At 45.2% G+C, this 22,276-nt stretch overlaps 4 protein-coding genes across 12 annotated transcripts; 3 read left to right on the forward strand and 1 right to left on the reverse strand.

The window, feature by feature from the left end:
* The first annotated feature begins 109 nt into the window (after positions 1 to 109).
* LOC120454914 (protein telomere ends associated) lies at positions 110 to 6,829 on the forward strand. 8 transcript variants are annotated; one of them, XM_039641159.2, is made up of 11 exons: positions 116 to 692; positions 747 to 1,061; positions 1,113 to 1,928; positions 1,982 to 2,020; positions 2,085 to 2,849; positions 2,904 to 3,350; positions 3,407 to 3,646; positions 3,707 to 4,259; positions 4,324 to 4,849; positions 4,908 to 5,833; positions 6,522 to 6,829. In XM_039641159.2, the coding sequence occupies exons 1-11, from the start codon at positions 280 to 282 to the stop codon at positions 6,543 to 6,545; spliced, it is 5,064 nt and encodes a 1,687-aa protein (XP_039497093.1). In that variant the 5' UTR covers positions 116 to 279; the 3' UTR covers positions 6,546 to 6,829. The 8 variants fall into 8 exon arrangements, with proteins under 8 accessions (XP_039497180.1, XP_039496682.1, XP_039496766.1 ...); XM_039640748.2 differs by lacking the exon at positions 6,522 to 6,829 and having other exon boundaries at positions 115 to 692; positions 3,410 to 3,646; positions 4,908 to 6,453; XM_039640832.2 differs by lacking the exon at positions 6,522 to 6,829 and having other exon boundaries at positions 115 to 692; positions 2,907 to 3,350; positions 4,908 to 6,453.
* A 125-nt stretch (positions 6,830 to 6,954) lies between these two features.
* Positions 6,955 to 11,479, reverse strand: LOC120455293 (putative fatty acyl-CoA reductase CG5065). The gene is made up of 6 exons (XM_039641376.1): positions 11,347 to 11,479; positions 9,023 to 9,201; positions 8,832 to 8,925; positions 8,563 to 8,726; positions 7,281 to 8,324; positions 6,955 to 7,216 (listed from the first exon to the last, which is right to left on the reverse strand). The coding sequence occupies exons 2-6, from the start codon at positions 9,187 to 9,189 to the stop codon at positions 7,132 to 7,134; spliced, it is 1,554 nt and encodes a 517-aa protein (XP_039497310.1). The 5' UTR covers positions 9,190 to 9,201; positions 11,347 to 11,479; the 3' UTR covers positions 6,955 to 7,131.
* LOC120455358 (FMRFamide-related peptides) lies at positions 10,368 to 18,413 on the forward strand. 2 transcript variants are annotated; one of them, XM_039641594.2, is made up of 2 exons: positions 10,368 to 11,087; positions 17,116 to 18,413. In XM_039641594.2, the coding sequence occupies exon 2, from the start codon at positions 17,116 to 17,118 to the stop codon at positions 18,157 to 18,159; it is 1,044 nt and encodes a 347-aa protein (XP_039497528.1). In that variant the 5' UTR covers positions 10,368 to 11,087; the 3' UTR covers positions 18,160 to 18,413. The 2 variants fall into 2 exon arrangements, with proteins under 2 accessions (XP_039497528.1, XP_039497441.1); XM_039641507.1 differs by lacking the exon at positions 10,368 to 11,087 and adding an exon at positions 14,388 to 14,478 and having other exon boundaries at positions 17,116 to 18,411.
* Positions 18,414 to 19,683: 1,270 nt separating this feature from the next.
* LOC120443777 (electron transfer flavoprotein-ubiquinone oxidoreductase, mitochondrial) lies at positions 19,684 to 22,271 on the forward strand. The gene is made up of 5 exons (XM_039623100.2): positions 19,684 to 20,069; positions 20,180 to 20,406; positions 20,463 to 21,034; positions 21,097 to 21,546; positions 21,611 to 22,271. Exons 1-5 carry the CDS (start codon positions 20,042 to 20,044, stop codon positions 22,146 to 22,148), a joined length of 1,815 nt encoding a protein of 604 aa, XP_039479034.1. The 5' UTR covers positions 19,684 to 20,041; the 3' UTR covers positions 22,149 to 22,271.
* Positions 22,272 to 22,276: the final 5 nt, after the last annotated feature.

Consider the following 22,276-nt stretch of genomic DNA (forward strand, 5'->3'; position numbering starts at 1 on the left):
TAAATGAAATACTATCTATGAAATGTTTAAGATCGAGTTCACCTAGTGGAAACAATCTTCCGTGTGCTATCGATAAATACCGAAAGTGGTGTGAAAGCCCCATGAGCCTTTCAGAATTTTGCTAAACGGTCACACTGTGATATTCACCAAAGATTATTTCGCGGTATTAAAATGCGTATGCATTAATAAGTTGATGTTGTTTACGATCGACAACAAATAAGGGACACAGTAAAGCTGTAACACTTTACACATTCCAAAATATCCGATTTCAGGACCAACATGTATCCAGTGTCCTTTGCGGCATTTCAAAAGTTGATCGTTAATTTGCCAGATATTGCAAGTGAGTTGAGAATTGCCAATGGAGACAAAAAAACTGTGGCCGAGTGGAGCCGATGGTACTACCAAGAGTTCTACCGGAATCCCAGCATACGGACACGATTCCCTTTCAAGGTAGCGCCGTGTCCCAGGCGGACACGCGAAAACTTGCTGAAAGTGCCGGCGCCAGGAGCACTGTCACAAAACAAGGCTGCGGAGGTGGAAACTGCAGGACCATCTCAAATAGAGCAGCCCGTATCCGACTTCCTAGTTAAAGGCAGTCAATCGACCTTCTCTGAAACCTCGAAAATGAACAATGCAGTTGATTGTGAACCACCAGGATCGGAATCTGTCGAAGTAATTGTTAATGTGGAGAGGTGGGTGGCATTATTTTTAAGCAAAACTGATTACCCACCTTGGACTCATTTTAGATGTGGCACCTTCCGTTTTCCGGTATCATTTGAAGCATTCGAAAAGAGCATTAACAAAATGTTACTCTTTAAAAAAATTGTAAGGAGCCTAGAACACTGCCTGGTCCTCCTGTCCGATGATGAGTGTCGTCTTCGTACACTGCAAAAGTTTTACAACCGCTTTTACATGTATCCAGAAAAGCGAACCTCAACAAACTTCTTCAATGAATCGACAGAAATCCCTTTGGAAAAGTTGCTCGAATCTGGCAAACCGTTAGACAAAAAAGCGATGAAGACCATGACGGAGATCGCTGTAATGAAATCCCTTAAGAACAAGTGAGTATGGGGAATAGTTTCATGCTGGTTTTTACTATAAATATTACACAGTTCCATCGTCAGCTTCGAGCTGTTTAAGAAAAATATGGCAAACCTATCGGACATTGTGGAGCAAATGCAGCGGCTTGACGATAATTATGCGAAAAAGGACGTCCAGGAGTGTGCCGTAGACTATTACCTGGCGTTTTACATCACTCCAAGGATCCGATATAAATACGCATACAAACTAAAGCCATGTAATTCGGCTGTGAAGGCCTGCATGCTGTCCATTCTCGGCAAAGATATAGCCGAAAAGCTTAGGCAAAGCCTACCCCAGTTGGCTAGTCCCTCGCCAGGACTTGATTCGCGCAGGCCAATGACTTATTTTAGTAGTGAGAGAGAAGGTTCATTAATTTCTCAGAACACCAATGACTCTTCACAAATCCAATCTAGTCCCAGTAAGGGCGAAGGGGTATCGCAGTTAGCTACTCCTACGCTAGAGCACGAGCTGCGTGTCCCCAAATCTCCCGAGAAGAGTACTGCAGAAGTTAGTAGCACGAATGAAGGCCTATTGTGGGCACATAATGCCGAAATTTCCCAAAACCAAGCTAATCTCAGGGACGAAGTCAACAAAGTAAGCAGATCTATGCCGGAACTCGCTACTCGTTCGCCAGTACGCGATCTGCACAGGTCCAAAGCTCCCGAGAATTCTGCTAAACTCCTAAGTCCCCAAGTCAAAACCCCTCAGAGCAAGGGGGTTATTACTCTACCCTTAGGTTTAGAACTGCCCATGTCCAAGACACCTGAGAGGCCTGCTTCGATAACCAAAGCTTCTGACGAGACCCAATCCAGACCTGAAGAGACCAAAGATTCTACCAAAGTATCACAGTAAGTAAATATAACCTACATTGTCCCCGCAAATTTATAAACAACAATTTTAGGATATCCTTTGTGACGGATGTTGAAGTGGACCTTAAAAAGTAAGAAAAATATAAATCTTAATTTTTTGTAATTTTTAAATAACTATTTTCATAACATTTTTAGGCATGGACGCTTTATTTTTCCCATTTCACTTGAAACTTTTCGTTATTATATTAATTATGACGAGATTATCCGACCAATTTTATTAAATAATCATATTAAAGACGAACATCAACTGGCAAAATTAAGTTCTGATCCCTCAAATCCCCAATGCAAAAAATTTTTCCGTCAGTTTTATAATAAATTTTATGCACGCAACGATGTTCGTAAAAAATTCAATTATAAATTTAATTGCCTTAATCCTAAGATGCTGGCTAAGCTTACAGAAAAAGCTAAGCCACTGGATGAGAAGGCCCTTCTAACAATGACTAGAGCAGATAATGGAAAGACCCATAACGAACCCAAATGCCAGGACTTTGCTCCTGAAAAAGCACCAGGAAATTGTCCCCCAAATCCCATTACTTTAGAAATGTTTAAACGTCATGTGAGCAATCTTGATGATATTGTTAATGAGATGCAGAAAAGCGATAAGTACAAAGCAAAAAGCAAGGAGGAGGTTATTCAGGACTACTATAAGGGCTTCTATTCTGGACACGAGATGAGGAAGAAGTTCGCTTGCCGATTTAAACCATGTCCCAGCAGAAAGCTAAAACAATTGCTTAGTTTTCCACCGAAAATCAAGGAGGGATACCCAAAGGACCGAAATTACAGTGTGGCTTGTACCACAGAAAATCCAAGTGAGGAAAGTTGCCTGCAGTCAAACAACCAAGACGAGTTCGCTGTAACCAAGATTGTGAAACAAAAAACTCAAAATATCGCTAAAGAGAAGTAAGTTGAAACTATATTTGTTTAAGATATAATAGTAATAATTCATGACTGCAGCAGACCAACAGAAAACGGAAATTTACTGTCCAGAAGGACGCCTAATTTGGCTGACGACAAGCACGAAGAAGAGAGTCTGCCATGTCCCGTATCCTTAGAGATATTTAAACGTCATGTGAGCAATCTAGATGATATTGTTAATAAAATGCAGAAGTGCGTTGAGTACAGAGGAAAATCCAAAGATGCGGTTATTCACGACTACTACAAAGGCTTTTATTCTGGACCGGAGATGAGGGAAAAGTTTGATTTTCGATTTAAGCCGTGTACCAGCAACATGCTACAACAATTGCTTAGTTATCCAGAGAATATTGAGAACGGTTGTCTACAGGAAACGAATGGCTTTGCGAGGTGTACCACAGGAAAAACCCTCAAGAAAAGTTGCGTTGAGTCCAATAGCAAACCAACGTTAACTGTTCGCAGAAATGCATTGGAAATCTTAATGAAGAGGTATACAAGAATATTTAACTCTTTTTCTAGATGTATATTAAACCTTGTAATTGCAGTAGAAAAAGAACTGACATCGTAAAAGAAACAATCAATAAACCGATGACTAAACAAAACCAGTCTCAGTTACAACCAGTGCCTATCCATGAAGACGCATTAGATGTCCCGGAAGCTGTCACTGAGCCGAATCTCAAGAATCAAGGCATAAAGTCAGCGGAAATGCAGCATGAACAAGCCGTTACGGAACCCTCAAGAGATTGTAGTCTTCGTAATGCTGAAAGGCTTTCAGATCTATTGAGGTAAAGAAAATTATGTTTAAAGGATTATTAAGTACATTCATACAACATCATTATGTTTAGCAAACAGAAGGTCGAGTGGAATTATAAGGCCCATAACTTTCTCGATAAATTGTTTGATGGTATCAACTGCCCAGTAACACAAGCTTTTCTAAAACAACAATATAAAAGGTACGCCGCATTCCAAGGAAACAAAAAGAAAAATATTGCATCCGACACTGCTGAAGACAAAGAGCCACAACCGGATTCAAATTCAGTTGACTTTGAAGGTGTCCGCATAGCTCAAGCAGCTGGCCCAAATCCTTCCAAGCGGAAAGCGTCAAAGACAACGAAAGAAAGCAGCTCTGTTAATTTAAATGATTCTCTTGAAAATCCGGCTCAGATGAAAATAATCCATGCTGAATCATCCGGTAATTTAAGACACTCTCCGAACAGTTCAAAGGTCTCATATATAACTACCACTGAAATTGAAAGCGGATCGACAAAAATTCCAGAAGATGAAGCAATGGTCACAACAGACGTAAATCCTGAAAATGCAACCAGTTCACCACAGAACGAAAGAAATCAATTTCTTCTCGAAAGAGCAAAGGAATTATTTTTTGCGGAAAGTAGCAAGGTAAGAAATGAAATTTAAGTAAGGAATGCAATATTTTGACCGACCCAAATCCCATTCTTAATAGGATCACAACCTGAAGTATTTGATCTGCACAAGTGATGGGTTGATGAGAACCATTTGGCGCATACTCTACCAACTAAATCTTCAAGAATTCTCCTATTACACGAGCATTCACGATGCTGAGGACTTGTACAAAAGCGAAGACGACTTACAGCTTTGCTTTAAGCACGTCGTGGACCATGGCAACTGGCCTGTAAATCTATGCGTATTATTGCCACGTTTGAAGCAACTGCTTCACAATAAGGGAGTACACCTGGATAGGCTAAATCTGTCCAATATATCGCCTAAAATAGTGAGCCCTTGGGAATTAAGTTCCTACTCGGATTTCGATCTCATTGTTGAACAGGAGTACATGCTGCGCTCTGGCGAGGAAATTGATGATGTGTTGCAATTGTGCCAAGAGAGAGAGAAACTATATGCGTCCTGTTGGGCTCATAACCAGTGGATACCACGAGTTCCACGGATCGCTGATGAGACACTGAATGCTGAAATCGGAGTGGTGGAGCCAGTTCTAGAAAAGATTTTTTTGAGTAAGTGCTCTTTATGAATAGCACCTGAATAAAAATTAAATAATGTCTTTATTTTCAGAGAAAATATGTGGCGTACAAGATGGAGATCTGACTACACCAACTGAAGTAGTTTCAGTTCCCTCAAGTCCAAGCACTGCTTGTGCTTTATTATCGACCCAACATGGTGAAGATGAACTTAGTCAGCCGCCATCACAGCTCAACAGTTTGAGTTTTGTGGACGTGACGAGTGTTGAATCTGCCTCGCAAGTATTACAAACGGCAGTCGATCCTCTAATATCCGATCAAATTGAGGAAACGTCACAGGTGCCAAAAACTCCAACTAACACGCCAGCGTCATTGCAAATGGCATCTGTCAAGCAGGAACCCATCACTTTTCTTAATAACCAACGGGCAATTTGCGAAACTGAAAAATGCCATTGGGAGCACATCAATCCCGAGGAACAGACAATAGACATAGACGCCAACGAAAGCGATGGACCAAGTCTGTCCTGCTTTGCCATACAGAATCAGAATTCCGAGGACCAAATTGATTTTATTCTAGAGGATTCTATGCCCGCAGACGAGCATGATTACGCCAAGAAAACAGAAACGCCAAAAGCCACAGATCCTGCTGAATTGGGGACCAATGTAAACACGTTGAGCGGTCAAGATAAGCCAGCCTTTCAGGTTTCTGTAATTCCTAAAAAGAGACAGGCGGTCAGTCCAGTATTAAATTGCAAGCGAATTAAACTGATGAACGATAAGGTTCCGCAACTAAGGCACGAGTTTCAGCCTTTGCCGATGGCTGTGGTAGTGGTCCAGAATAAAGCGGTTAGACTTTCCGGCTCTCAAGATATTAGGACTGCAAAAACCAAACCCATGGAAATACCTCCAAATCCTCAAATAAACATTACTCCATCGCAGGATTTCGCAGTCGGCAATACACTGTTGGAATGCTCCGAGCTACAAGATCTTCTAGATTCTAACGATGCCAGTTCTTGCAAGGTAAATAAAGAAGATCATCCGGTTTCTACCATCGCTCCTACACCGAAGCGCCATGTCGCTTCCTCTCTCCAAAGCAGCGTTGTATTCCGCGATCTTGAGCAATTCATATTTTTTAAATCGCTAACTCTAGAGCAAATAATAAAGCACCAAATCGAAGGACATCTGCCGGGGGCAACTTATCAGAAGGCGTTGGTCAAGGTCAACGATAAGTTGTGCAATGTCAGGGGTCCTGTGATCGCAAGTCTTTTTCCCTACCTCTCGTCCACGTTGCGATCTCATCTGGAGCTAGTGCTCCATGATTTGGGAGAATTCTGCTACAAACACAGCTGGCCGGCACATATGGATGCCACAGTGGACTTTCGCAACCGGGTTTTATCCGTATTCATGAGTTTAAGCCCGAAATTCGCGACACTTTCCATTAACTTCGATAATGAAACCAGGGAATGGGGTACCTGCAACGAACTCACCACGGGTGATAAGCCAATAGACCAACGAGATACTACCTTCAATGCAGTAGAGTTGATCAAGCCAAACATTCTCAACAGTATCGAAAAGTTAAAATGTAAATCGGTTACTTAAAATTCACTTAATCATTCATTATATGGTATTATTTATTATATAAATTTGTTACTTGAATAAATATTTATTAACGTTGCCTAAAATCATTTACATTTTCTGTATTTTCCAGACTCTGCCACGTTCGAGGAAGTGAATGTGTATTTATTGTTGATAATTTGCTTGTAGATTTTTCGTTAAATAAGCTTCTTAGTTGTTGCCAGCTAAGTTGTTTTATAAATGTTAATTTATATTATTAGAAGTTGAATTACGTTAAAAAAAAATTGAAAAAACCCATCTTTTGTTGTTTCTTATTTGTATGTACATAGTAAACCGCAAAATGCCGATTAAAAAAAGCAAACATATTTTTGCAAAAAAAATTTCGTTTTAAAGTACGTATCCTTCTAAAGTATATGTATATGTATGTATTCCATATTTTCTTGATTAACTATAAAAGGTGAAAAGTTACTCTTCGCTGCACTGCGTCGAGTCGTTGGCGTTCTCCGCAGTGAAATATATAATATATGGTAAAACGACCCTCACATATCCTTTAAAACTCGTCGCCATACATAAACCAATTTTTTTATTTGCTGCCTTTTAAAACAAGTAAAATACTCATAATGCAACAGCACCTCCTAAAACTAGAAAACTTAGGTCCTAGGGAAAACATAACTGCTACGGCTTGGGGCAGGGCACATCTTTTGGTTTCCAGCTCTTAAATAGGCGTCTCATCCGGACGGATTTTAGCCCGCAAAGAAGCACCTATAGAGCATGTAGAGGATGCCGAAGATCCAGATGCCCTTGTAGACCTTGTCCACCACCCACATTCTGAGAAAAAAACGATCATGATCAGTGGCGGATAGGGATTCGGTATCGCGCCGTTTATACTTACACCTTCATGTGCCTCCTAGCGGCCGGAATAGATTCGTCTGACTCCTTGAGGATCAGGCGTCGGGCGCAGAGAACGCAGTTGGTGAAGTAGTCGATAAGGTCCAGCTCGATCTTCTCGATCACGTAGGTGCGCCGTTCCTTGTTGTTCATCAGCTTGCGCAGCTTCACCGCCTCCGAGTTGTCAAAGTTCCAAACGTTGTTGGCATAGTACTCGAATACCTCGAATCCCTTGTAGATGCGGTTTTGGACGCGGCACAATACCGGGGGATAGCGAAGTATCCAGAGCAGAGCGTCCACAAAGAGAGCAGGCATCCACTGGAAGAGCACCATGCATATGAAGTGCACCCAGTAGTTGGACTTCATCGAGCCACCTGGGTACCAAGCCACGCCGTTAAGTGGAACCTTGTTTTCAATCACCCAGCGACCCAGTTCGATGATCTCCGCCCAAGACACTTTGATGTCATTGGAGGAAGTCATGTGTGCAACCCGATTCGTCTTATCTGTGCCCGCTGTGATGTTCCTCCAGCTGGCCACCAGAATACCATTGACAGCCACGTCCACCGGCAGGAAATCGCCGTAGCCGGAGGAGTTGCAGTACATGGTGCGGATAACACCCTTTCCAGCTCCGATGAGCAGGCCGGTGGGGCCGTTGATGTTGTCCGTCCAGCCGGGAATGGGCTCCTTCCAGATGGGGATGACGATCGAGGGGCGCAGGATGACGGCGGGAAGCTCCTCGAACTTCTCCACCACCAGCGCCTCGGCCAGGGATTTGGTGTAGGCATACGTGTTTGGGATATCCCCGAGCACCTTGCGCTCGATGGTGGCCACCTCGTCGTCCGTCAGCCACTCGCATGCCTGCATCACTTTGTGCGGATCTGCTGGCGGATCGTAGGGCTTCTCGTACAGCGTCTTGACGTGCAGGTGGCAGTAGGCCGTCGAGCAGTAGGCGAAGAAGTCCAGGTGCTTTAAAGTCTGAGCCAGCTCCAACATGTACTTGGTGCCGCGTGTGTTCATGAACACGGCATTCCGGAGAGGTTCATCAAAGCTGGCAAAGCAAATGGCATAAAAGTGCATGATTAGCGGGATACCACGAAAATGTATGGTTCGATCACCCTATACGATATATACCTATAGGCTCCTTATAAATATAGGGTTTTCAAATAATGATCCAAATAATTATTGCATAACGGTTGTTAAGAGTTAACAAAAGAGCATGGGACAGGAAACGGATTCTCTTTGAGTATAAGCTGTGAACGTAGATAAGTACATGAATAGATACCTACCGCACTGTAGCTGCACAATGGTACACAATGGACACCTCCTGGCGGAGAGTCTCCTGATCTTCCTCGGAGATTCCTAGGCCAGGCGAAAGGACGTCGCCGGCTATGGCCACCACTTGCTGCAGGATGTGCTCCTCGCCTCGCGTCTGCTTCACCTGGTCGAAAAGCTGCACATACCGCACACCACACGCCACACGCCACAAGTAAGTTGATTAATTTCATAAGCCAGACAATAATTTCTCATAGTTTCCATAATTCCCACCCCAACTTACCACATTCTGGAATATATCCTTGATGCGCTCCTGAGGATCCTTGCCCTTCTTGGGGCGGATGAGCAGATAAATGCGCTTCAGGCCACCGCACGACCTGCACGAATTAATAAGATTGCATAAGCCATCGCGGAAATGGGGATTAATGGGGCCACGTGCGGACCAGCTGGCCCATCCACCTTCCACCCACTCACCGCAGCAGCTTCTCGACCAAAACCTTGCCCAGGAACCCAGTGCCTCCTGTGATGAACAGACTGCGTCCTTTAAAACACTCCGCAATGCGGTCCACCTCGTTCTCGTCCACCTCGCCAATGGTGCCCAGGTCATCCTTCTCATAAACGAACTTCGGCTTGGCGGTCATCTCAAATAGCTTCTGTACCACATGGAATCAAAGCTTTATATTGAAGCATCTTGTTATGGTGGAGGGTGCACATTTTTGGTTACACATTTTGTTGCTTTTACAAGGTGGTATTTTTAGGAACCTTCTCATGAAGTGGACCAATAGATATTCGATATAGATGCGAAGTTAGATATTCCCCTCCCTCTCCCTTTTATATCTGGTAAATACCACTTGCCTTAATACCTATGACTATCAAAATTATGATCTTAAAAATGGAGTTGACATTGTTGGGCCTTTTTGGACACTTATGTGGCTGCGACCACGTAATGGCCGTCGCCGCCAAGTGCACTTTTAATTTCATTTGATCTTGGCTGTAAAGTGGTCGTAGCCACATGTGAGTACGAGTATGAGGCAACCAACCAGTTAGCCGGCGGAGCGACAATTGCAGATTAGGCCACGTTTGGCTGACTGGCCAGTGGCCACATAACTGGCTGGCTGGGTTTCTGAGTGTCAACGCAGTGACCATCGAGTGGGCAAGCGGAGCGACACCGATTTGGCGTTACGGCACCAATTAAGCTATTGCCACATCCACATCCCCTACCCCATCTCCTTCTCCATCTCCATCCCCATCCCCATCCAAGCCTATGTACATGTCGCATGCCCCACGATTCGCACCATGAGCTTGCCACGGGCGGTGGAGCATGCCCAGAGCACCTTGTGTCCTTCATCCACTCCGCTGACGTAAACTTGATCGAAAGCCGTTGGTCCGCTGACACGTTGACCCGCATTCGACGCACACTTGGTTATTAGACGGCGCGGACTTGGACCCGCTTAACAAGCTGGGCTACCTATAATCTTCTGGTTGGTGGAGCAGGCCAGCAATGAGCTGGGGTTGGGGTGACAAGTGAAACTGTTTTCATGACAGGAAAGGAATGTAGCGTCACGAAGAGTGGGCTTATATACCCTTTTATAAGAAGTATATTATATAAATGTTTAGTTTCTAATAAAAATGGGTGCTCATTTTGTATTGACATTAAAAAGCCTATACAATATTGTCATATTTTTTAAAAAGAAAACAAGTTCAAGTATCCAGTATATACTTATCTTGATATAAGGATTTTTGTCTAGATCAAGTAGTTTCAAATCTGAATTATATTAGATTCCTACACATAATCTATGTCTGATGCTAATTCGAAATTAATAGAAATGCTATGATTCTGTTCAAAGTGCTTACGAAAATGGAAGTACCCGACGTTAAGCTATAAATGAGCCAACCACAAAGTGCCGCGATTGCTACAGCTTCAGTTTTATGGCGATTCTGAATGTCTTGGTCCCAAATTAAAAGCTTTAAATGACTCTAGCATTGGGCCAAGAATGGCAAGCCTGCGGCCAAGATCGCCGCCATGAAGCGTAGTTCATTGCTGATGCCAAAGACTGCGGCAGCGAACGTGGTTTTCGAAAGTGAAAAGGCCAGACATGTGCTAACCCGGCCAAGAGACTGGATTGCCACATACAACCCGCTGACCCGCTTATCTGTGCAACACTTGCTGAGCGGCAATTATTGCAATTTTTGATCTCCTCCTGGGGCAACCGAGTTGGCATCTTAAACGCTCGATAGGCAAAAGCCATTAAACGATTCCCGGATAGGAGCCACTACTTTCAAACGGACACGGGTAGTACAGACTGCAATTTATAGCACTTGATACGGTGATTGCATGTCCGACGACAGCCGCACTTGCTCGAGAAGAATGTCCAGGTGGCTGGCGTTTCCCGGTTTCCCAATTTGGAAATGCCCGAAAAGTGCCTGGTGCTCCTTGGCTTGCTTGCATGTTAGGCTTCTTTTCTGGGGACAACCAACCAGTTTGGAGCAGTCGGAGATGTCAACAATGCGATAATAAAATCAAGGAGTGCATGTGGACGTGAGTGCAAGGGGGTAAAGTCACGAATTGTCGGGTATACAGTGGTTGAGAAATATATTCGAATATTCAAATATTTATCCAGCCATCTAGGACCCATCAAATTTTCGACTCGAGTTTCTTATAACAAAGTAACATTTATATATCATAGAGCCTTGGGCTTTGTTCACGCATTTGATTCGCATGCTAATTGCAATAATGCCACTAACACCATCTTCGGATTCGACTTCTGTTTAAATGAATAGTATTAATTCGATCGCACCTTCACTTGGCAACAATGGCAGACCCTTTAACGCAGATACTTGGATACTTTGCGGATTCAGTTTCAGATTCAGATACTGTTGACCCGCGCTCGCCGAATGCTAAACACAAACTGATCACGAAAAGAGTCTCGCACTCCCAGCCAACCTAATGGAAAATAAAACGAAAACCACTTTGGGCCAAACTATGTATCGCATCGGCTAGTTTGGCGCACACACAGATGCAGATACTCCGACACCAGATATCTGGTAGCTAGCTTCCAAGCTAACACACCGACAGAAAAGCGTCTCCATCTCGGGGCACAATGATATTTACATCTTTGTGGTGAGCTTTGTATGTGCGATAAAGATTCTTTGGATGAAAAGTTCATTCATTTTCTATGTGGAAAAATATGATATATTGTATTATCCTAGTATTTTCCTAGTATTGTAAAAGACTTTTGATATACTTAAGTATTCAAAGGAGAATGTTATCATGCCTTTTAGCATTACCATGCTAGATTCATTTTTTTTCGGTGCACCCAAAGATCTCTGAATCCGAGAGAGACTCGAGCAGAGTGACACGCTATGCCAGGCGAGGGGTTTCCCACTAGGCCCCGTCTGAACCCCCTTAGCCCCTTAACCCCCCTAACCGCCATTACCCCTTTTACCCCCTTGCCGGTCAGGGGTCGAACTACTGAGCACCTTTTTCTCACATCGCTGCGCTCTAAGCAAACGAACGTGTTCGCCCGCTTTACCGGCTCACCATTCAATTTAGGAGGCACTGCATCCGACAGCAGTTAGAACGTGATGCAATTGCATTTGGACTTCCAAACCAAATGAAAACAATTCAATTTTCAGGCCAGCAGCGCGAGCGTTGCGCATACGCAGTGTGGACCTCCCCTCTTTAGGGAAATCAGCTTGGCCCCAACCATTAATGCCAACGAACCGCATCGGTGGGTGGATCGGCGAAAAGCGGCTACCTGAGTTTGCTTTATGGCCCACATAAATCCCCCCTGCGCTGGCCATTAATTAGACGGATCTGGTTAGTTACAGTTGTTGGCCAAAAGAGCGAATCAGAAAAGCCTAAGGAAAATAAACAGAAAAGAGCAGCAGCCGCGTATTGACAATGGCATTGACATCGAAACAGCGCCGCAGCATCTGTTTTATTGGTTTTATTTCCAGCCAGGGCTGCACCTAATCGGGCTAATCAAAGTGGCCAAGATGAGAGTGCGAAGAAGCATCATCAGTTGACCTGACCTCAGCTCACCTTGCGTTTTGGCCAGAAACATAAAAGCTGCCACGTGATATTTTCATGTACGCTCGAAGTTAGAAGTATTTTATTTAAATATACTTTAATCAATATGTTTTTATTAAATGCCTAACCTTTTATATCAATTAATTGTGAAACTGTTAATAAACCCACAGGCTATTAACTGCCTACTATAATAAACTAGTCTTGGTTATTAACAAAAGTTGCTCATTGCTCGGACCTTGTACGTCATAAAATATCTGATTATCATCTAACAACAAGCAAGCGGATTCAAAACAAATGTTTGCAATAAGTTGATGTTACACCATAAAAACATATATACATACTCTGATTGCTACAGTTGTTTCAAGTTCAGGCTATGCTGATGATTAGATATTGACTAATATTTTTAGGCGAGCTTAAGCTGTAATAATTACTTAATTGACAATTAAATAATGGGTTCAAGTCGAAGTTACACACGCCTTGGGATTTACTCTTATAAAAAAATACCATGGGAGAGTTTATAGAGGTCTTTTACAAATCACAAAAGTCAACATTGAAATAAACATCAAATTTATTTAAATTTGAAGATACTTATATCTTTGAGACATAGAAAGGAATTCAAATGCAAATGAATGAACAATAAAGGCTTCTGGAGTGAGTCCATAGATTACAGAGCAACGTGGTTTTCTTGACCAGATCATAATATGTAGCTTAACTATTTTTAACTGGCCGATTGGCACACGACTTGGCCTGGTCATCAAACCCAAAGCTAAATTTGAACTTGAACTAGTCTCGCCTCATCACATTGCCTTCTTCGCCTTAATTCGTTTTCATTTCCGATTTTCGCATCTATTTATGCTAATGAAGCCAACTGCAGAGCGAGTTTATATTGATTTTTGGTGATCGTAAAGAGCGCAGTGGACACCCAATAAAGCTGGCCAAAAACCCGACACATTTCTGCCAAGTCATGCGTGCTGGCCAAGAGACAAAGCCATTGATGAGACTCGTCTCCAAAACTTTGGCCTTTTGCCAGGCCGTAATTACAGACTTCCGCCTTTTGAGCAGTTTCTCAGCCCCACCCAAGAGGCGAGTCTTGAAAAGCTGGCGGGGATGGGGTGGGATGGGGTGGTTTGGGGTGCTGGATGAGATGCCAGAGGCGCCACAACGTATCCCGTTACAGGTTACAGGGCCATAAAGCGCCATAAACGCCGCGACGGCAATGGCAAATTATAACGCATACGGACACGTAGTCGATCCACTGGCTAGGAGGCTAATTGGACGTGCCCGGCCAGGATGCCCCTGCTCCTCCCACTGGCGACTTAAAAGTGGGCGTAACATAACAATTGTGGGCGATTTGCATACAATTTGGTACTCGAGTGGCCAGCAGACTGGCGTCGAAATGTTGCTACGTCATTGTTGCTGCTTTTTCAGCTTTTGCTGCTTTGCTGCTTCTGGCTAATAAGTCAGCATGAATGCGGCCTGTGTTTGGGCCTTTTGTCCCGCTGACAGCCGCTGACAAGCAAAACAAACCTATCAGCGGCTGACCAGCGACCATTTGGCGACATTGTCAAGGTTTTTTCAGCACAGAATACAACTGCTAATCCCTGGAGCTGACTAGCGCACTAAAAGCTGAAAAACTGCAGCGAAAATCAGTTACATTGAGTGTCCTCTGGCAACATGTTGCCGCAGCACTTGTTGCGCGCGCCCACTCGCAGGCACCTCAACATCAGCCTCCTTCGAAGCCAGCACAAAGGAGCCACAGCATATAAAACAGGATGTTTCGCCATACATCCTCACAGAAACGTTCCACCTTCGACCGGGCAACAAGTGTGTGTGCTGCCCAAAAGGATCCCCAGACCCGAATTCACTCCAGTTCCTTCTAAGGGGACAGGTTTCAGAGGTGAGTGCCATGGTTTTGTGCGAAAAGAGTGAACGGTGAACAGTGCTGGGCCGTTGGCAATCGAAGTATTCCTTGGAAAAGCCAACCACCTATTTGTGGCCACTGATTTAAATGACACTTCGTAGTGTTAACTAGCTAAAATCACTTGATAACTTTCGCCGAATGGCAACTTTGAAGCTAAAGGATAGTTACTATGATATTTTTCGAATAAATACATGCGTTTCGTGTAAATGAATAAGTTTGCCTCGTAAAAGCGTCAAATAATATACTCTAATACCCAAATCGGGGTAATTTTTAATTGGCCAAAAAGTGTGTGCCAAACTAAAGCCAACTAATTGGTTTTGTCAACTTTTCGACTGTCCCACCTGAAAATTAGTTGGAGTGAGCAAAACAACCAACAACCAGGAAATAGTTTTCCTCGCATCCAGTAGACACAGGGAACGGTAACAGCCATTTCGGTTAATAAAGGTAAATTGAAATATTTATGAGTGCACTTTTGGGTCCCAGGGCGGAGCTAGATTTCCATTTCCATTTGCATTCGCACCTGCGCTATAAATGCGGAAATGGTGGTGTTAACTGCCGGACCTCAGGAGTCGCACAGCGAAGCGTGTGCAATTTTTGATTTATCGCCGACAGTGGACAAGTGAAATGCTCCGCGAGCCCATCATTTGTCTCCGGAGGTGTCCCACATTTGCAGCTCCAGCCTGACAAATGATATTTAAATGCCCCGCCACGGGTAATGTGCTCCGCGTGCATGAATCCTGCAAATCCGGGATCCGTAGTGCGGGCAGGTGGTGTTGCCAGGGCAGCTATGTACTTCAAAGATATCAAACGTATCGCATATGCCATGCAAATCAGTTTAGGCCTGTCCCGAATCCCGGGTTTCATCTTCCATCTACCACCAACCATTTGCCATCTTCCATGTTCCAACTTGACTGCGCGGGCTAAGCGAATTAACGAGTTTGTTATTGATACCTCCCATTCCTTGTTTCGCCGACTTTTAGCCTTCTGCTTCGGCCCAGAACAAACAAGGCAGCGCGGCACATTTGTGAATTTTAAATGCACATTTCGGCATCGCAAATCAATCAGACGTTTGGCAATTGTTGTCTACCCACTTCACATTCGCTGACTCCTTGCCTCTGGAGAGGCTGTCTGTCATATTTTGGCCGCGGCAGGGGTATTGCAACATACCCAGTTGGAGCCCTGACTGGTTTCCTCTTTTATGGGACCCTTGAGTTTTCCTCACCTGTTGCAATCGCAGGCTTGCATTTGCAACTGCACTGCAACTGCAACTGCCACGGCAACTGCAACACTTTTGGCCATTAAAGTCTCAGCTGAGAAGTGCGTATGCAAATCTTCAGACGGTTGGTCTGGGCCATCGTCTTCGCACTCTTGAGCACTCGAATACCTGAATGCGGCTCTGATTGCCCCGACATCGAATTAAGCGAGTACCGCCGAAAGTATGTTAATGCTCGCGGTTGCGAAGTCTGCTCATCAGGCGGCGACTTGGAGGTCAAGTTTTTGTGGTGAGTTGTCTGGGCAAGTTTTTAATTTTATCCAAACGGAGCACTCAAACTTCGACGGCGCAGAAGTGCTAATTGGCCTCTGGCTGGCGTTTGGGAAAACCCCTGATTGCCGCTGATTTTTCCTCTTCCTGCAACATTGTTGCAAACACATGTCACAAAACACATTTCAATATTTTCCAAACCGAAAGAAAGCAAATATAGCCACATAAAGATGGCAGCTAATAACGATGATTATCTACAAGTTGAGAAGCTTTGTTAGCTATATCCGAATATTAACAGGGTTGGCAGAAAGCTGGCCCATTATTATTACGACGGCCAGATTTTTAAGCGCAATATAAAATTTAACGACTTATGTATTAGTTGTCATTAGTTGAAAGTACCCGTACGCAGACATGCATTCAGTGATCTTAGCCAAGATTGGTGACCCCCATGCCCTTTGTGGTCAGTCACATCAGAAAGAAGAAGGTGAAGCACCAGTCCCAATGGACCTGTCTATTCCACTTCGAAGACTCCTGACTGCCGCTGGTCCTGCTACCTGCAACCTGTTGCAGATTCCACGTCCACAATGCGCTGACACGGCACTCAGTGGATCAGCTTGCCTTGAGCAGGCCTCGCAGGCTGAGCCGTCACCATATCCGAAAGCCATAATCATTTGCATCTCTAATGGAGCTGTGTCGTACTCGTCCTCGTCCGGACGCCATACATCAACTGCTCCCCTGGCACTTCCTCTCTTCGCCCACTTCGCCGGGCTTCCCGAACAAGTGTTAATGCCTGTAAACCTGGTTATATGCCGATGTGGGTGGCTAAGTGGGTGGCTGATGGGGTGACCATGTGGGTGGCCATGTGGGTGTGAGGGCCCATTGTCGTGCCGTGCCATTGTGGTGGTTTTAATGCGGCTAGTTAACTTTATACGCGCCGGCCAAACAGATCTGGCCATAAATATCATGATGGTTAATTAGCAGGACACTTTGTCTGCCCCTCCTGGCTGCTGGTGGCTACTGTTACCCTAAGTAAAACGAACGGTCTTAATGTGATTAAAAGTTGCAATAGATAACGCGAGCTGTCGCCGCCTCATAATTATCCCGCCGTCACTCCTTTCTTATCCTTGCAGATGGGCTTTGCCTTGATGTTTCTGCTGGCCCTGTACCAGATGCAGTCGGCCATCCACAGCGAGATCATCGATACGCCCAACTATGCGGGCAACTCGTTGCAGGACACTGACTCCGAGGTGAGTTCTCCGCAGGATAACGACCTGGTAGATGCACTGCTCGGCAACGATCAGACTGAGAGGGCGGAGCTGGAGTTCCGGCATCCAATATCCGTGATTGGCATCGACTACTCGAAGAACGCAGTGGTTCTCCACTTCCAGAAACACGGCCGGAAACCGCGCTACAAGTACGATCCCGAACTGGAGGCCAAGCGAAGGTCCGTGCAGGACAATTTCATGCACTTCGGAAAGAGGCAGGCGGAGCAGTTGCCTCCGGAGGGCAGCTATGGCGGATCGGATGAACTGGAGGGCATGTCCAAGCGGGCAGGCATGGATCGATATGGCCGAGATCCCAAGCAGGACTTTATGCGGTTCGGTCGGGATCCGAAACAGGACTTCATGAGGTTTGGCAGGGATCCTAAGCAGGACTTCATGAGATTCGGTCGAGATCCCAAGCAGGACTTCATGAGATTCGGTCGAGATCCCAAGCAAGATTTCATGAGGTTTGGACGGACTCCGGCTGAGGACTTCATGAGGTTTGGACGCACTCCGGCGGAGGACTTCATGCGGTTCGGACGCTCCGACAATTTCATGCGCTTCGGACGCAGTCCGCATGAGGAGCTTCGCAGTCCCAAACAGGATTTCATGCGATTCGGTCGCCCGGATAACTTCATGCGCTTCGGGCGCTCTGCTCCGCATGACTTTGTGCGATCCGGGAAGATGGACTCAAACTTCATTCGCTTCGGTAAGAGCGTGAAGCCGGCGGTTCTCGAGTCCAAACAAACCAAGCCCAACCAAGGCAATCCAGGCGAACGCAGTCCAGTGGACAAGGCCATGACGGAGCTGTTCAAGAAACAGGAGCTGCAGGATCAGCAGGTGAAGAGCAGCGGACAGGCGACCACCACGGAGGATGGGAGTGTGGAACAGGATCAGTTCTTCGGCCAGTGAAGAAGTCCTGCGGGAAGCCTCCTTGTAAATAGATATTGACAAACGTACGCAAGGATCGAAATTGATATACGTATACTCCCCTCCTAACACGAACTACTGACTAATGGCTGAACTATGAATTTTTAATGAATGGGCTGGATTAAAAATTCACCGTGCTTTGAAGTTCTTATCTATAAATATACCTGGTGTAATACTGAAGAAACTGAAATTGGCGTGAATAAAATCGTTTGCCAACATTTTAAATAAAAATTGCTTTATTGTAAATTATGGCGCTCTCGAATCGTCTGAAAGCATTTCATTTTGAGGGTTATTTATATGGTATATGTACCTATTATTTCACACATTATTAGTTTATTAGTTTACAAGTATAAGGAGCTCTTAGTCTCACCGAATCCTCTTTTACTCAGGCGTTGTTTAATAGTTGTTGTTTCGGGCCTAAGCTATCAATTTTTCAAATTTAAATGAAAACAAGAGAGAGAGCAAGTTACAATCCTGTGGCCGGGGGAGGAAAAGCTTTCAAAAAACAACTGTGCAGTTCGGGGTATGAAACGAGAAGGAATCTCTTTATTACAAAAAATTATATGCTTAGGCAAAATGTCTCTTCGGCCGAGTTCGTGTTGGCGATCTTCGTTAAAACTCCTCGGCTCTGGATTTGTTGCCGGGTCGGTGTTGTTTCCCTGTGGCCGGGGAGAGGGGCATGTTAACTAGCACGCTATAGTCGAGTTCCCCGATTATCTGATACCCATTACTCAGCTAGTGGAAGGGCAAAGAGAAATTTTAGCACTGACCGTTTTTGGCGATTTTTGCAGAGAGTGGGCGTGGTAAAAAGATTTCTGGCAAAGCGAGAAAAATTTACAGGACTAATAAAATAAAATAAAAAAATTTAAAAATATCAAAACATTTTTTAAAAGTGTGGGCCATGCATTTTTGGTCGGTTTGTGGGCGTGACAACATGGGTCTACAAGCTTGCGCTGCGTCTATTTCCCTGCAGTCTGCATGCTGAATCTCAACTTTCTAGCTTTTATAGTTCCTGAGATCTCGACATCATCGCTATCATCGCATCATAACGAATTATTTTGATTTTTAATTCCCCCAAAACTAATTGTATACTGTTTCCTGTGAAAAAATGTAAAAATCCCTAAAAAGTCGTACCGTAAAAATTGTATATTTAACACAATATTTATGTTATTTTATATGAATTAGGATTTGATCATTATCAACAAATCGATTTATTTCATTAAGAACTTAAATAAGCAGACACATTTTTCATCAACAATTTGCAGTCTTGGTTTCCTCAACAAAATGGTCAGCTGATGATTTCATATCAAATTTATTGAACTCCTTTTTACAACGGTTAAGTCACAATGACAAACGAAATAAAATGGAATCTGTTTTTATGTTCTAATAATAACGCCTTTCAAATGCTTGCCAACTCTGGTCCGGTTTGTGACATCGCTATAATCCCGTGTATACCAGTTTATCAGGATGGGTCGAGTCCGCGGGGAGTGGTCATTTTTAGTACCACTCGTTCTTATCGCCCAGCTGTGAGCATAAGAAACCGCTGCTTGAGAATATAAACCAAACAGCTTTAATTTTTCAGTTTGATCAGTTTATTTGTATACCAAGTGGGTAATCTCGAGTGCCGAATACACATTAGCGAACAGTAAATACTGCCAACGAACTTTGGACGGAGCTACGTCATTAGGTGGACGGGTCTAAAGTCCAACTTGTTGCACCGATCTTGTTGTTTGTGTTGTGTTTGGGATTAGAATAAACACAACATCATACATACATACGTAAATAGGAACAGTTTACGGTGCGCTTCTGCAACTTACAACCCTTCCTATTGGAAAACCGCTATTAGCTGCAAAAGAAGCTGAACATGTCGGCACTCTTGAAAATGCACAGCGGTAAGTGTTCCCAGAACCCCAATTTCAGGCATTACATAACCGCAAAGATGCCGATAGACCCACAAACCCATCAAATCGGCTGATTATACAATTATCTAATTCCCACCTAGTCCGGAGACTCTTCAGCCCCTCCCTGGCTCGCAGCATTTCCGATGCGGCCAAATTTCCCAGAATCACCACCCACTATACGCTGAATCCCCGCGAAAAGGATGAGCGCTGGACGGAAGTGGACATGGAGCGCTGCGTTGAGGAGGTGGACCTGGTGATCGTGGGTGGAGGACCGGCTGGCATGTCGGCGGCTATTCGGGCGAAGCAACTGGCGGCGGAAAAGGATCAGGTATGTTAGACTCTACATGACCACCGGAAGCACTATGAGCTCCCTCTTGCTTGTAGGAAATTCGCGTCTGCGTGGTGGAAAAGGCCGCCGAAGTTGGCGGACACATTCTGTCCGGCGCCGTCATCGATCCTATCTCGTTGAACGAGCTTATCCCGGACTGGCAGGAGCAGGGAGCCCCGCTTAACACACCCGTGACCAAGGACACCTTCTCCTTTCTCACCGGATCCGGTCGCATCTCCATTCCAGTCTTCAAGGGCTGGCCCATGGACAACCATGGCAACTACGTAGTTCGCTTGGGCCACCTGGTCAAGTGGCTTGGGGATCAGGCGGAGGCCCTGGGCGTGGAGATATATCCCGGCTGTGCTGCCTCCGAGGTGCTATTTCACGAGGATGGCAGTGTCAAGGGCATTGCGACCAACGACGTGGGCATTGCCAAGAGCGGTGCTCCCAAAGACACCTTTGCACGTGGCATGGAATTGCACGCCAAGACTACAATCTTTGCCGAAGGCTGCCGTGGACACCTGACCAAGCAGATAATGCAGAAGTTCGGACTGAACGAGGGCAGCGAACCTCAAGCCTACGGAATCGGTCTGAAAGAGGTCTGGGAGATTGCCCCCGAGAAGCATCAGTGAGTGCCTAAAAAAGGTCACCTAAATAACAAGTACTACCTCTATGTTTCTCATTCTCCAGACCTGGTTTGGTGGAGCACACCATTGGCTGGCCTCTGGACCGCTTCACATATGGTGGCTCCTTCTTGTACCATTTGAACGAGCCCACGCCCACCATCGCAGTTGGCTTTGTGGTCGGCTTGAACTACAAGAACCCCTGGCTCAGTCCCTTCCAGGAGTTCCAGCGGTTCAAGACGCATCCCAAGGTTAGACACGTCTTCGAGGGAGCCACTCGAATTGCCTATGGGGCACGTGCCATCAATGAGGGTGGTTTCCAAAGCCTGCCCCAGAAGCTATCCTTTCCGGGAGGTTGCCTTGTTGGCTGCAGTGCTGGCTTCTTGAATGTCCCTCGCATCAAGGGCTCCCATTACGCGATGAAGAGCGGCATGCTGGCGGCGGAGAGTGCTTTTGAAGCCATCAATGCGGACGCACAATCGACGGCTGGTGTTGAACCCACGGGCTATGCGGAGAAGTAAGCTTAGAGTCTTGCAGGTAGAATAGGCACAATTTAAAGTAACCAAAATGTTCTTTCCCAGAATCAAGAACTCCTTTGTATGGAAGGATCTGTACAGCGTGCGAAATGTCCACCCTTCTTTCCACAATCCTTTGGGCCTGTACGGTGGCCTTGTGCTCAGTGGTTTCTCCATTTTCATGGGCGGTCGGGAACCCTGGACCCTAAAACACGGTCCCCAGGATCACGAGTCCCTGCAGCCGGCCAGTTCCTGCCAGCCCATCGTTTACCCCAAGCCCGATGGCAAGATCTCCTTCGATCTGCTGTCTTCGGTAGCACTCACGGGCACGAACCACGAAGGCGACCAGCCCGCCCATCTTACCCTCAAGGACGACCGCATCCCCGTGGAACATAATTTGGCGCTGTACGAGGGACCGGAGCAGAGATTCTGCCCCGCCGGAGTGTACGAGTACGTGCCCAACGAGGAGGGCGGCAACATGAAGCTGCAAATTAACGCTCAGAACTGCATACACTGCAAGACCTGTGATATCAAAGACCCCAAGCAGAACATCAACTGGGTGGTGCCCGAGGGAGGTGGTGGTCCCGCCTACAACGGCATGTGAAAGGATAATCATCCCAGCCAATCCGTGTACCGCAATTGCATTTCACTAGTTTTAAAAGTTGAGAATTTGAACCTATGATTCGGAAATAAGCCTAAAGTTGCAATAAAATTGTAGTAAAACTCAGACAG

This window comes from Drosophila santomea, chromosome 2L, assembly GCF_016746245.2.
Source record: "Drosophila santomea strain STO CAGO 1482 chromosome 2L, Prin_Dsan_1.1, whole genome shotgun sequence".
Taxonomy (NCBI): domain Eukaryota; kingdom Metazoa; phylum Arthropoda; class Insecta; order Diptera; family Drosophilidae; genus Drosophila; species Drosophila santomea.